Source organism: Typopeltis vanoorti, chromosome 12 (genome assembly GCF_054136105.1).
Source record: "Typopeltis vanoorti isolate ZY-2024b chromosome 12, IOZ_Tvanoo_1.0, whole genome shotgun sequence".
NCBI lineage: Eukaryota > Metazoa > Arthropoda > Arachnida > Uropygi > Thelyphonidae > Typopeltis > Typopeltis vanoorti.
Genome location: NC_143560.1, coordinates 43,855,183 through 43,869,229, shown reverse-complemented (window position 1 = coordinate 43,869,229; position 14,047 = coordinate 43,855,183). Strand labels below are relative to the sequence as shown.

General features: G+C 36.6%; 1 protein-coding gene across 1 annotated transcript in view; it reads left to right on the top strand.

Annotated features, from left to right (window-relative positions):
- Positions 1–14,047, top strand: part of LOC150100740 (uncharacterized) — a 108,038-nt gene that overhangs the window by 56,930 nt on the left and 37,061 nt on the right. The window contains exons 6-7 of the mRNA XM_090401992.1: positions 7,872–7,955; positions 13,127–13,538. Of these exons, the coding sequence (XP_090258118.1) occupies positions 7,872–7,955; positions 13,127–13,538 (496 nt within the window). The remainder of the gene's footprint in view (positions 1–7,871; positions 7,956–13,126; positions 13,539–14,047) is intronic.

Sequence of the window (14,047 nt, the reverse complement as noted above, 5' to 3'; positions counted from 1 at the left end):
TGCCTATGGTCCCACAGAAGGTTCTACTAAGGTAGAAGTGGAGGAATTTTTTGAGGCTTTAGAAAAAGCAACTGACACAATGAAAAAGGAAAAGTTGGTCCTTGTTGGGGATCTAAATAGTAGAGTAGGAAATGATTGTGAGACATACAAAAATATTTTGGGAAAATTTGGAGAAAAGAGCAAAGCTAATAATAATGGCAAATATCTGTTGGATTTCTGCTCAGGACATGGACTGGTTATTACTAACACCATGTTCCAACATAAAAATGTGCACAAATTCACATGGAGAGAAGAGGCTAGGAATAAGAAAAGTCTCATTGACTATGTTATTGTTGATAGTGATGTTTTCTCCCTGGTGCAGGACACCAGAGTGTACAGAGGATTTGAAATTGGAAGTGATCACTATTTAGTCTTGAGCAGGATAAAATTGAATTTCATATTGAAAAGAATAACATGTAAGAAAGTTTTAAAGCGAATAAAAGTTGAGCAGCTCTCAGATGTAAACTGTAGACTAAAATACAGAAATATTATTGAAAAGAAAATGAAAGAGTTTGAGAACAGGAATCAAACCTTGGAGATTCAGTGGCAAACTCTGAAGGAAACATTGATTGATTCTGCCAGAGAGGCATGTGGTGAGGTTGTGTGCAAAGATAAAAGAATCAGAACTCCCTGGTGGACACAGGAAGTTAAAGAGGCAGTGAAGGAAAAGAAGAAAGCATATCAAAAGTTCCTGGCAAATAAGTCAGCTTTTACTCTTACAGAATACAGAGACAAATGTAAGAAAGCTAAACAGTGTGTAAAACTAGCTAAACAAAAGTCATGGGAGGACTTTGGCAAGAATATAGAAAATAAATATCAAGAAGGTGGCAAAATATTCTGGAGGTTGTTGAAGAAGCTTAGGAATGGAGGAAAGAGTGCTGTAAAAGGAATTAGAGATGATAAAGGTGAAATGAAAACAGGAGAAAAAGATATCCTTGAAGTATGGAGTAATTACTTTGAAAAACTGCTAAATGAAACAAGCAGTGATGGCAGCACAGTGATAAAAAACACTGACCAGGCATGCAGTCAGGAATACATATCCATACTTGAAGTAGAAAAAGCCATCAAAGGCTTGAAATGTGGAAAGGCAGCAGGAGTAGATGATATTCGACCAGAAATGCTGAAGTATGGTGGTATAAGAGTCTTACAGTGGCTGCACTGCATAGTTCAGAAAGCCTGGACAGAGGGACGAATTCCCGATGATTGGAGTAGAGCTCTCATAGTACCCATATATAAAAAGGGAAATAAAACTGAATGTGAGAATTACAGAGGTATTTCCCTACTGAGTGTTCCTGGCAAGATCTATGCAAGTATACTTGAGAAACGGTTGAGAAGAATTGTTGAAGAAAAGCTTGGTGAAGAACAAGCTGGATTCAGGCCAAATAGAGGCTGTCAGGATCAGATCTTCACTTTACGACAAATAGTCGAGAAAGCATGGGAATATAACAAAGATCTGTATTTAAGTTTTGTCGATTTGGAAAAGGCATATGACAAGGTGCCAAGAGAGAAGCTATTCAATACGCTGCAGTTATATGGTGTCAATGGGAAATTATATCAAGCAATACTTAGTCTTTATTTGAGTTGTGAGTCAGCAGTTAGAATTGAAGGAAGTACAGGAAGATGGTTTAATGTTAAATCTGGTGTGAGACAAGGATGTACATTATCCCCTCTGTTATTCATTATCTATATGGATCACATTATGAAGGAATGTGGTATTAAACCTGATATCAAAATTGGAGATGTTAATGTCAGCTCTTTGCTTTATGCGGATGATGTTATACTTCTAAATAAATCCGCTACAAGTCTGCAAGATTCTCTGACTAAATTGAATAGCTGTTGTAATAGATATGGTATGAAGGTCAGCAATAAAAAGACAAAGACAATGAAAATAGGCAGAATCATTGAAAATGTCAACTGTGTTGTGAATGGAGAACCTGTGGAACAAGTAAAACATTTCAGCTACTTAGGCACAATTTTTACTGAAGATGGTAAACTAAATATAGAAATAGACAACAGAATCAGCAAAGCAGGTATCGTGGGAAGTCAATTGAATAAATTCATATGGAATAAGAAAGAAATTAGTCGGAACACTAAATTAGCTGTATACAAGACTGTGTTCAAACCAATTTTAACTTATGGATCTGAGAGCTGGGTCAGAAGTAAAACACTTGACCAAAGACTAGAGACCGCAGATATGAGAGTCCTGAGAAAGATTAGAGGCGTGAACAGATGGCATCAATGGCAATATCATATTAAAAATGAGGATATTAGGAAAGAACTTGACATTGTCAGCATCCAGGAATGCGTTAGCAGAGCTAATCTCAGATGGTATGGTCACTTAAATAGAATGGGAGAGGAAAGATTAGCAAAACAAGTGTTCTCTGCCAGGTTGGCAGGAAAACGACCCAGAGGAAGACCAAGATATAGGTGGATTGATACGGTACAAAATGCCTTAGACGATAGAAATATAAGATCTGATAATGTTGGAGTCTTGACAAGTAACAGACTGATTTGGAGGAATATTGTAGATAGGAAGTTAGTAATGATGTAATTTTTTCATGTAGTACTGTCATATCCTGTACACCCCTTGAGGGTACATGGCAGGAATTTGATGATGATGATGATGATGATAAAGTAAACATTGAAATATTTGATTTTTCACCAAAATGGCTCTTCAGTCAAAAAAAGGTTGCCAACCCTTGACTGACGTAATGCATTCCGCTAGACTTTTAAACTGTTTCGATTTTATTATTACAAACCATCTACTAATATTATCATCATCATTAGATCTCTGTAAAGTCAAAATATTAATCACAAAAGTGCCTAGTATCAAGTCCAGTATTCATCAGTGTTCCTTAAACTGATTTGCTGTTACTTACCACATTCTCAGGTATTGCATTCCATCCACTCACCACTCTCCCAAACAAAAAAACTTGCTCCTGACAACTTCTTGCTCATACCCAATTTATATAATTTCTACACCTGAAGCAAAAACTTGCTCCTGACTTCTTACCCATACTTCCAGGAATGAACTTATTCTGCCATAGTCTGTTCTTGCCCTAGTTGACAGAGTAGAGAACATATTTGCTCTCCAACCAACAAGTGTTCTGCATTTAAATTGTGCTATGGGAATGAAGGTTTGTGAATGTTTTTACATGATAAATTAATTTCACTGCCTGGTGTGTGAATCACTACCCTGCTTATTGCAAACTTGAGATGGCCTGTGCTGTGCAAGTATGCAGTCTAACCAATAGACTATTCATTCAAATCCTGACATGGGTGTGGATTATTGTGAATTTTTTTGGGTGGTAGATGAATTTCATTTCCCATTGTGAGATCACCATAACCACTCTGTTTATTGGAGCATTAAAAGGCTTGGGGGAAAAAAAAGTTCCATGTTTGGTCTCTGGAACAGTGTTTCCAGAGTATCTAGTCCAAAATGCACAGTAGGTTTACAACCTTTTGTGGGTGGATTTCACATAAATAAAAAGAAACTCAAAATGTCTTACTACATTCTATGAAAAATCTCTTCTGCGTTAGTTTAGTGCAGTCAGTCACTAGCTTATGTCTCAGTCATATTGTCTATTATTATTGTTACGTGGCACCTCCAAGGAGTCCAAAGACTCATCGAGGGAGGGCACCTACTCTATAACTCTCCATCTCAACCACTCAATCCACCAACTACCACAACTACTATCATCATCTACACCAATGCCATTTACTGCCCACCACCGCTAGTGTTTTCACAGACAATCACAAACATCCATGCCCACAGCAGGATTCGAACCCACAGCCTTTTGGCTAGAGAGTGGTTATGCTAACCACTCAGCCAACCCTTCCTATACACCAGACTCTGTAGATGGTATTTTCCCCTAATCTGTCTCATACATAACATTTCAGAGACCTGAAATTATCTTGCTTTGAACCCTTTCCAAAATCTCTTCATATGTTCCAACACCAGTAACCAAATTTGCACATTGTACTCCATATTCTGCCTGCTGTCTTGTACAGTGCAACTATAACTTCTTTATTTCTATGTATCATTCATTGTAACAAATTCATGGCACAATCCATTGCGTTCTCTTCACAGTCCTCAAAATGAAGCTCCTAAATTTCAGACTTTTGTCTCGATGAATGATTTAAAGAGTGTGAATGAGTTTAAGGTTCAGAATGATAGACAGCTGGGTGAGTGATACCTCTCATAATGGGCTGTTGACACTAAGAGGGGTTTGCTATGATGATGATGATAAAATAACACATAATGATTAATTTCTCTTATTTACTAAACCAGTTTGTTTAAACATTGCCTTGTCGTCGTCATCATCATCCCCCATATTGTTATTATTGTTATTCAGGCCTCCATGGAGTCAAAAGACTCATAGTGGGAGGTCCTTCCTAGGAAACACAAAGTCTATCATACCACTCCTTGAACTCATTGACCGTTCTTGCTCTCACCACTCTATCAGGCAATGCATTCCATGGTTTAACCAATCTAAATGCAAAGAAACCACTCCTTGCCCTCTTGTGCACAGCTTCCTTTTGTAACTTTACCGCTGGTCCACTAAGCGAAAGAACTCTCCAGTGTCAACCTTGTAACTACCTCCCAACAGTTTAAAAGTCTCAATCATATCACCTTCTATCTACCATACTCTGCAGTCCACAATCTCTTAGGTGATCCTCATAACTAACATTGTACAGCCCTGAAACCATCTTTGTTATCCTCCTCTGTAACCTTCGTACAGTTAATATATCCCCTTCAAATCCATGGGCCAAATTTGAGAACAATAAGACCTAAGTGTGGTCTGATCAGGATCTTATACAACAGAATGATAACTCTTTTATCTCTGCAGGTCAGTGTCCATCTCAGTATTGCAGCAATCCTCTAGGTTACCTTTACCACCCTTGCAATAGGCTCCCTGAATTTCAGTTTTCTATCAGTTATCACCTCCAGATCTCTTGTTTCCCCTACTTCTTCCAGTACAATTCCTCCAACAGAGTATGCAGCCTCTTATTGATGTATCCCAAATTTCAAGGCTTTACATTCTGCTGCATTAAACTAACATCCCCATTCATTTGCCCATCTCTCTAGTTTATTCAAATCCTCTTGCAGGGCTGTCACATCTGCACTATTACTAATAACCCTTCCCAGCTTCACTTCATCTGCAAACAACTGAATACCCCCCTGCAATCCATTGACAATGTCATTGATATAAAGGTTAAACAATACAGGTCCCAGTACTGAGCCCTGTGAGACCCCATGTGTAACCTTCTGCTTCTTTGATATTACCCGCCATACACAACCTCTCTGATATCTATCAGACAGCCAATCCTGAATCCAGTTGACTAACCTGACATCCAAACCCATGTGGTGCAACTTAGATATCAGCTTATCATGTGGCACCCTGTCAAATGCCTTTGCAAAATTCAAAAAAATGGCAGTATATGCCTTTCTCTCATCAACTGCTCTTGTCACTTTATTATAAAAGGCAATCATGTTACTAAAGCAAGAGTGTCCCTTAACAAATCCATGTTGACTCTCACAAATAACGTTACCATCATCTACCCAACGCTGTATATGGTCCCTCATATACAGCGAGGTTTTATTAACATGCAATAGATGAAACACATCTATTGCATGTTAATAAAAAAGTAATTGTTAATATGAATTGTGAATAAAAATGAATTGTAAAATTGAAATGTAAATGACAAAATACAAAAATAGCTGTTTAACTGTTTTAATGTAAAACTGTAACTGTAAATTGTTCTTCTTGGGATTACTATTAATTTTAACATTAATTATAATATCACATTGTCCTAATCATAATAATTTTAATAACATGTAAAATAATGTATCCTACACTCATGTAATTTCTTTGAAAGATAATGAATGGTGAATGAGTGGAATAAGCTGCCAGAGTCTGTTGTGGGTGCCATGACTGTGAATGAGTTCAAGGTGAGGTATAATAAATACTGTGTGAATGTCAAATAGTTATTCTTGACATGATGATAGGGTCTCCCTCGGTGAGTCTAAGGACTCCTTGGAGTTGCTCGTAATAATATATATATATATATATATATATATATATATATATATTATTACATAACACCTCTAGTCTTCTATTCTTGAGAGACACTGGTGACATTAAATTAAGAATTATAAACACGTTAACACAAGAATATTTAATGCTTGCCAAATATTTCAGTCTGAAACTAACATACTATCCTCAGTGGCTTGATAGGAACAGTTTTTACAAGGTGGAATACAAACAATTGATCATTCAAAAGTAGAATGAGCTGCATGATGTTACATTGCTAAGCATTAAAGAGAGGTAAATTTCATCAGAGTGATGAATAAATTATAGATATTAATTCACAATTTCATATAACAATCTTAATTTATAAATTCAGTTAAAGATAACATTAGACTAATGTAAGAATTAAAGGTCTCAATTAAAAAAAAAAAAAATTTAGTGTGTTATCCGGATTAAACTTTCCCATATTTTTGACAAGGATATACAGTCATTTCGATTCAAGTTAGGGCATTGAAGTAAGGCCTCAGCACTCTCTTTGAATAGGCATTTGAATTTATAGTGACATCTGTGTAGAAGGCGAGTCTTGGACCAGAGAATGTTGTGGCTTGTCTCTATCCCATGATGCGCCAATCTGTTTGTCCAAAGTTTGTACTTTGGACAAACCAGACGCTCTATAGAAAAAAGAATGCAAGAACAGCAATCATACATTCTTCACAACAAATCTGATAAGTCTGGATTGGTGCAGCACGGGATAGAGACAAGCAATGCTTAGCAATATAACATCATGCGGCTCATTCTACTTTTGAGATCGATTGTTTGTATTCCACCCTGTAAAAACTGTTTCTATCAAGCCACTGAGGATAGTCTGTTAGTTTCAGACTGAAATATGTGGCAAACATTAAAATATTCTTGTGTTAATGTGTTTATAATTCATAACACCTCTAGGGAATCCAAAGACTCATCAAGGGAGGGCACCTACTCTACAACTCTCAGTCTCCACCAGTCCACCAACTGCAACTACCTTCATCATCTCCATCAATGCCATCTACCACCACCACTAGTATTTCCAGAGAAAATCGCAAACATCCATATCCATGGCAGGATTCGAACCTGCAACCTTTTGGCTGGAGAGTGGATATGCAAACCACTCAGCCAACCAGGCCAGCAAAAGTTATCTGAAGGCAATGGAATCTTAGCAACCTCAGCATACATTTTATTATTATTATTATTATGTGACACCTCCAGGGAATCCAAAGACTCATCGAGGGAGGGCTCTACAACTCTCTGTCTCCACTACTCAGTCCACCAATTACAACCAAACTGCAACTACACCAACATCATCTACTGACCACCACCACTAGTATTTCCACAGACAATCACAAATATCCATGCCCACGGTGGGATTCGAATCTGCAGCCTTTTGACTGGAGAGCAGATACTCTAACCACTCAGCCAACCAGATCAGCTGGTGTTTTCCCATTGCCTTCTTTGCCGTAGTATATTTTATAACAGGCAAACTGGTCCCATGTGTGTTCATGGGACCAGTTTGCCTGTTTTGAGGGATGAAATAGGTTCCTCATGTCACTGACAGGAATCAAACCCAAGTCTTTCCGACCAAAGGACTTCATCTATACTGTCTGAGCTACGGAGGTTCCTGTTATGCTGTTTACTGGTAAACATTTTTACTAATAATTTGTAATAGTATTTGAATACTGCTGCAAACCAGAACTTATGAATTGGGATCACATTTCATCAAGAATTTAAGTTAGAATTCTAAATCAAATTTGAACTTTTTTGTAGGTATACTGTTTGCTCTGTGTTATATCTCAGTACCAAGAATACGCTGCAGGCAGAGGCTGGCCAGGACAATGCGGTAGACAACAGGTAAACTTTTTTTTTCCTTATAAAAATTATATATACAATTGTTCAAAATCAATCATCGTTTCTCATTTCATGATCTCCCTCACTACTCAATTCTCCCACTACACAAACAGCACAACATACCATCGAAGGCAGCTACTGTCCAACACCACCGACAACGGTATTTTTTGTCTATAAATTTTGTGTTTTGATGACTGATTTGCTTGTACATGGGATGAAAAACCCAAGTTTCTGGGAGAAAAAAACCCTGCTACCTCTGTATGAGATCCATCACCTTCATTTGAAAACAGCCCATATAAAGATTCCTCTCATCAATGAGAATCAAACTTAAGCCTTTTCCAGTCAAGAGCACAATGTACCATTGTTCTTGCAATTGTGCTATGGAGGCGCTTATTTGCAGTTTGTAATGATCTAATACAAATTGTCTCTCTACAAACAGAATACCAAATAATCCTTGTCATTTTACCAACATACAGGACCTTTTCTTAACTAGTTCTCCCTCCATCTACACTGTAGATGTTGGATCTCCTCTTGATAACTCTGACTATAATCTTATCCACATTTCCTTTTTCTAATAGATTGACCTTCACCCAGTTGATCTATTATTTTATAAAGTTTCTTTTTGAGCATTTTACATTTAAATGTCACAAGCAAGACATTTTGAAATATAATATTTTTTCTTTTGAAACTAAAGTCTGGTAAATGAAATTTATTTAGAAAATAACTTAATGCACAAATGTGTTCAAACTGTCAGTTTTGAAAATTTAGTGTTGCATGCCATTACTCCACTCAGCCAACAAGCCCACCAGGTTAGCCAAGTGGAGAGAATACTTGCTCTTCAACAGGTTGCAGGTTTGAATGCAGCCATCGCATGGATGTTTGTAAAAATATCCTCTAACAAGCTTCTCTAGCTCTTTGAGCCAAACACTAAACATTATTATTATGCCTCCAAGGAGTCCAAAGACTCATCGAGAGATGGAGCACCTATTCCATAACTCTCCATCTTCTCCACCACCCAATCCCAACTACAGTGAATTGCCATTACCATCCTCACCTACACCAATGCCATCTGCTGTCCACCACTACTAGTATTTTTTTGTCTGTAAATTGTGTGTGTACCCAAGCTCGATTTGTTTCATGTGGGATGAAAAACCCTGCTACCTCCATATGAGATCGGCCAACTCACCTTCAGTTGAAAAACCGATATAGAGATTCTTCTAGTCACGACGAGAATCAAACTTAGGCCTTTTCCAATCGAAGGGTGCAATGTACTGTCATTCATCCAATTGCACTATGGAGGCACTTATCATTATTATTATTATCATCCTAAAACCCCATGGGGTCACAGACTCATCCAAGAGGTCCCTTTTGTCATACACACACAGCTCACCATACCACACCTTAAACACATTCAAATTCTCTGCAAACACCACTCTCTCAGGCAATGCATTCCAATCATTTACTACTCTCCATGGATAAAACCTGCTTCTCACTCCTTTGCTCACATCCTCTTTATACAGCTTCCAGGGATGACCTTGTTCTCTCCAGTCTCGCACCATTTTATGAAAAACCTCTTCAATGTTAATCCTATAACAACCCCTTACCAACTTGTACATCTCTATCATATCACTCCTTTCCTCCTATCCACTAGACTCTGCATATTACATTGTTTCAAGCTTTCTTCATATTCAACATTCCAGAGATAAGAAACTATTTTGGTCAATCACTTCTGGACCTTCTCCAACATCTCTTCACCCTTTTAAAAACCAGGTGACCAAACCTGTGCACAGTAGTCCATATGTGGCCTAATCAGACCCTTAAAGAATGAAACCAGAATCTCCTTACTTCTACAAGTCATTGTCAAAGTAAGAAGTAAGTAGAAGTCCTCTGCATAATTGGCAGAATTTGTTGTGTTGTTCTTGCAATTTTGGCAATATGTCCTCTAAATTTTAGATCCTTATCCACCATCATCCAACTTATGGCTGATGCCAAAAGTCAACACTGTAGTCATGTGAAAATTAAACATTGAATAATTTTTATGTTCCAGGGGAATGATTTAGTAATAAATCATCCCCCTGGAAGTAAGAGTGTACTCAGCCTTACACTCTTGACTTTCAAAAAAACTTGACTTTCAAAGTCAAGTTTTTCAAAAACTACTGAAGAATACCAATTTTTTTGGGTTGTTCTGTAATTGTACAAAGATAAGGAAAATTGCTTGATATGAAAACTTTGAAATTTCCAGGGGAATGATCTATTTTGCACTGATCACAATTTTCCTCCTTTGTAAATTCAAAAGCGTAAAGGTTCTGCTGAATGCAAGAATATAAAATTCCAGATTTTTGTCCAAGAAAGATACAAATTGTTAGCATATATAATTGAAAATTGGAGTGCAAAAAAGAGATTTTTACGCTGTTAGTGTTGTGAATTTAATAAAGTGTATATTGGCACTTGCTTAGTTGTGGTCTAATGATTTACATTATATATATTTAGGTTTCTGTGTAAATTATATATAGTTATGAAGACGTCTGAAGGCTCATTCCCTATTATTATTATTAGAACCTCCAAGAAGTCACAAGACTTATCACTTTCTTAGACTCTCTTAGACAATGCAGTGCATCATACCATTCCTTAAATCCATTCACCACCTGTGCATTCACCAACCTATCAGGCAATGAATTACATGGTTCAACTGCCCCTATGCGCAAAAAGCCACTTTTCACTCTCTTCTCACCACTTCTTTTTTGTAACTTCTAGAAATGACTTCTTGCCATTGCTCCTTCCTTTTGTTCACTATATGAAAAACACGTCACTTTCAATCCTGTAAATACCTCTCAACAGTCTAAATGTCCCAATCATGTCACCCCCCTCCCTTTGTCTTCTCTCCATACTCTGCAGTTTACATGCATTCAATCTGAAACTGAAACTAACATTACAAAGTCCCGATATCATTGTTATTCGCCTCAGTTCTCTATCCAAGGTTTATCCCCTTCAAATCCCAGTGCAAAATAATCTTAGTAAAACAATATCTGAGCAAAATAATCCAGATATGGCTTGATCAAGGCTTTACACAATGGACTCACCACTCTTTTATCTTTTTAGGTATCGAAAGGCTTAGGTGTTGTTGATTATTTATATTAGTGCTTCATGGTATAAACAACACCAAGAGATGAAAAATAAATTAATTTATTGAACTTACTAATATTTTAATGTATTTTTTTACCCAGCATCATCAGAGCACAAATTATAAATCTGACAAGCACACAAGCACTACACTAAAATATTGGAAACAGTTCAATTTTAACTGATACAGAACTCATTTTCTAACAAGGTGCCCTCTGAGCTGGTTAACTGTAAAGTAAATTGGAAAAGTCAAGCTATCTGGTCTCATTATGACGGTCTCCTAGATCTTTGGCAAATTAATGCAACTATACTTGTTGAGGTGAGGGAGTGTTGCTTCATAGCAATTGCTGATTCTAAAAATAGTCTTTTGGACTATACTTCTGGATGAAACTAATGTCTTCTTCCATTTAATCCTATATGAAAGATTATCTAGAGTGTGGTCTGCAGTTGACCAAATCAATGTAACTTGAGCATACCATGTAGATTGTAATGCAGCTTGTTTCTTTATGTATACTCCAGATGATGACCTTAATGTGAAGGTTGAAATGTTGAATGATTATATGGGTTTATATTAAACTGAAGTTTTACTCTAACACAGTAGTTATTTCCATAATTTTTTATAATAAATTCTGATCACGGTGTAACCATGAAGGAAAGGATTTTCTGCTAGTTTCATTTCTTTCCCATTGATGCTTCATATGGCGATTGTAGCAATCTTGAACTCTGTTGATGTTGAGATGGGATGTGTTCTGGAATTTGTTCTAGTATCTAACTTTTTGCAGCTCACCCTGGTTCCCCTGACAAAAACAACAGGGGCCTTGCTTAACTAGGCGATACTTCAGCTGGCCTGAAATTCTTTCATGTTGTACCATGGTTTAAGCCAGTAAGAATACAGTTTAGTCAGCTAAATCCCAGATTACCAGCTCATCCTTATTCATTCAGTATCTAGGTAGATACCTAGTGGGGTACACCACAAGAAGGTGAGTATTTGATATTAGGTCAGAAGCTTGGTTGGTTTTCTGCATTCCTTAAAAGGCTACATGCAGGTCTCCTCCTGTTATACAGCCTTGATGCTTACCATTCAAAACACTTTATACCACTTACACATCACTTTCCAAGGGGAAAAAAATCTTATTCTCTTAACCTCTAGGTATGTTTTCTTGTTCTTCTGATCCTCCCTCCATCTTATAATTCCTTTCATATTAATCCTGTAAAATTATTATTATATTATCATCACACAGACATCTCCATGGGGGTTCAAAGACTCATCATGGGAGGTCCACATTATCTCTATTCACACACACACTACCTATCACACCTATCCTTGCATTTTTTTGTTGACAAAACACTGACAACATACTACTTTGGCAACACATTTCACTCATTCACCACTCTCCAAAAAATCTCTAATTTAAATATGTCTATATATCACCTGTGTTTTGCTTATCCATTACTCTGCAATTCACATTTCCACAGCCACTGCTTGCTAACATTCCTGAGTCCAGATATTGCCTTAATTATCATTCTCTAGACTCTTAAGAATTTGTTTCATCATGAAAACCAAGCAACCAAGTTTGCATACAGTGATCCAACCGAACTAGGACATTGGTTTTACTAATGCATAAAGCCTTGCATTTTCCTTATCATAGCAGGTGTGTGTGTGTGTGTGTGTGTGTGAGAGAGACAGAGAGACTTGACATCAACATAACTTCCCATGACTTTCTCCAACTTTGCATTGTTAGAAAATGAATATCCCATTCCAATCTATATAAAATATCATTAACCAATAAGGTGAATAGCAGTGGCCCAAGAAGAGAATCATGTAGGCATGCTACTGTTTATTTTCCTTTTCTGAAACATTACTCTCTCATACATAACTTACTAGTAATATTAAAACAACCAATCTGAACAGTCTCAATCTGGGAGCTTCTTATTTTATTCAGATAATAAAATTATTAAGATTTGTTCATTATATCATTTTTTAAGACATAGATCCAACTGAAATTATTAAATTATTAAAAATTATACATTTCTTCTTAATTTAACTTTTACAGCCTCCACATGTTAGATTCCAAGCACCATCTTGTCCCACAGCAAGTGGTAGGGTACCAAAGCTATGTATTGATGTTACCCTCACTAGTCCAACATCAGGATGCCAGTTGTTAGCACCAAGTCCCAGTGGTACATTTGAGTCTCCTTTGCGGTCACATCCTTCAACAGAAGTGAGCTTTATTTCTGAAGAACTAAGCACTCAAGATGTATTACAGAGTCTTGAATCATGGAATTGTATGCATGAAAATGATATAAGTAATATTTCAAATGGCACAGGAATATCTTACAGGGAATCAGACATTAAACCTCTCTCACAGAGAAATTCATCCATTACTAGCACTGCCAATCACCATGAAACAGAGAGAGAGCTATCTGGAAATTTTAATGCCGAAACTTTACATCAGAGGGAAAATTGTAAGTCAATAATTCAGAAAAAATAACATGCAAATTTTAATTTGCAAGTCATTAGCATTTTGTATATTTGCATATTTTGGACTGTACTTTCTATCAGCAAAGAAACTTGTTTATGATTGAAAATTTATTTTATTAATACATGTACTACATTTACAGCTATTTAAGGAAATATTTTGAAACTGTCTCTAATTCTTGCAAACTTCTGAAATTTTTTAACTATAAGAAAAATCAGATCAGAAGTTTGCAGGAGAGCGAGAATATAATTATGAATATAAGTGTCAACAGAGTTGATACAAATTCTTGAGATTTTGTGGTTCTTTGGACAATCCAGTATTTCATCTAATATGTAAACATAATTCCCCCACTTATCTATTAACTGTCATCATCATCAAATTCTTGATATACCTTCAAAGGTTATGATTAACTATGCATTATTATTAACCTTCTGTTAACAATCCTCCTCCAAATGAATCTGCTAGTTGTCAGATCTTCTATTTTGGTATTCTAGG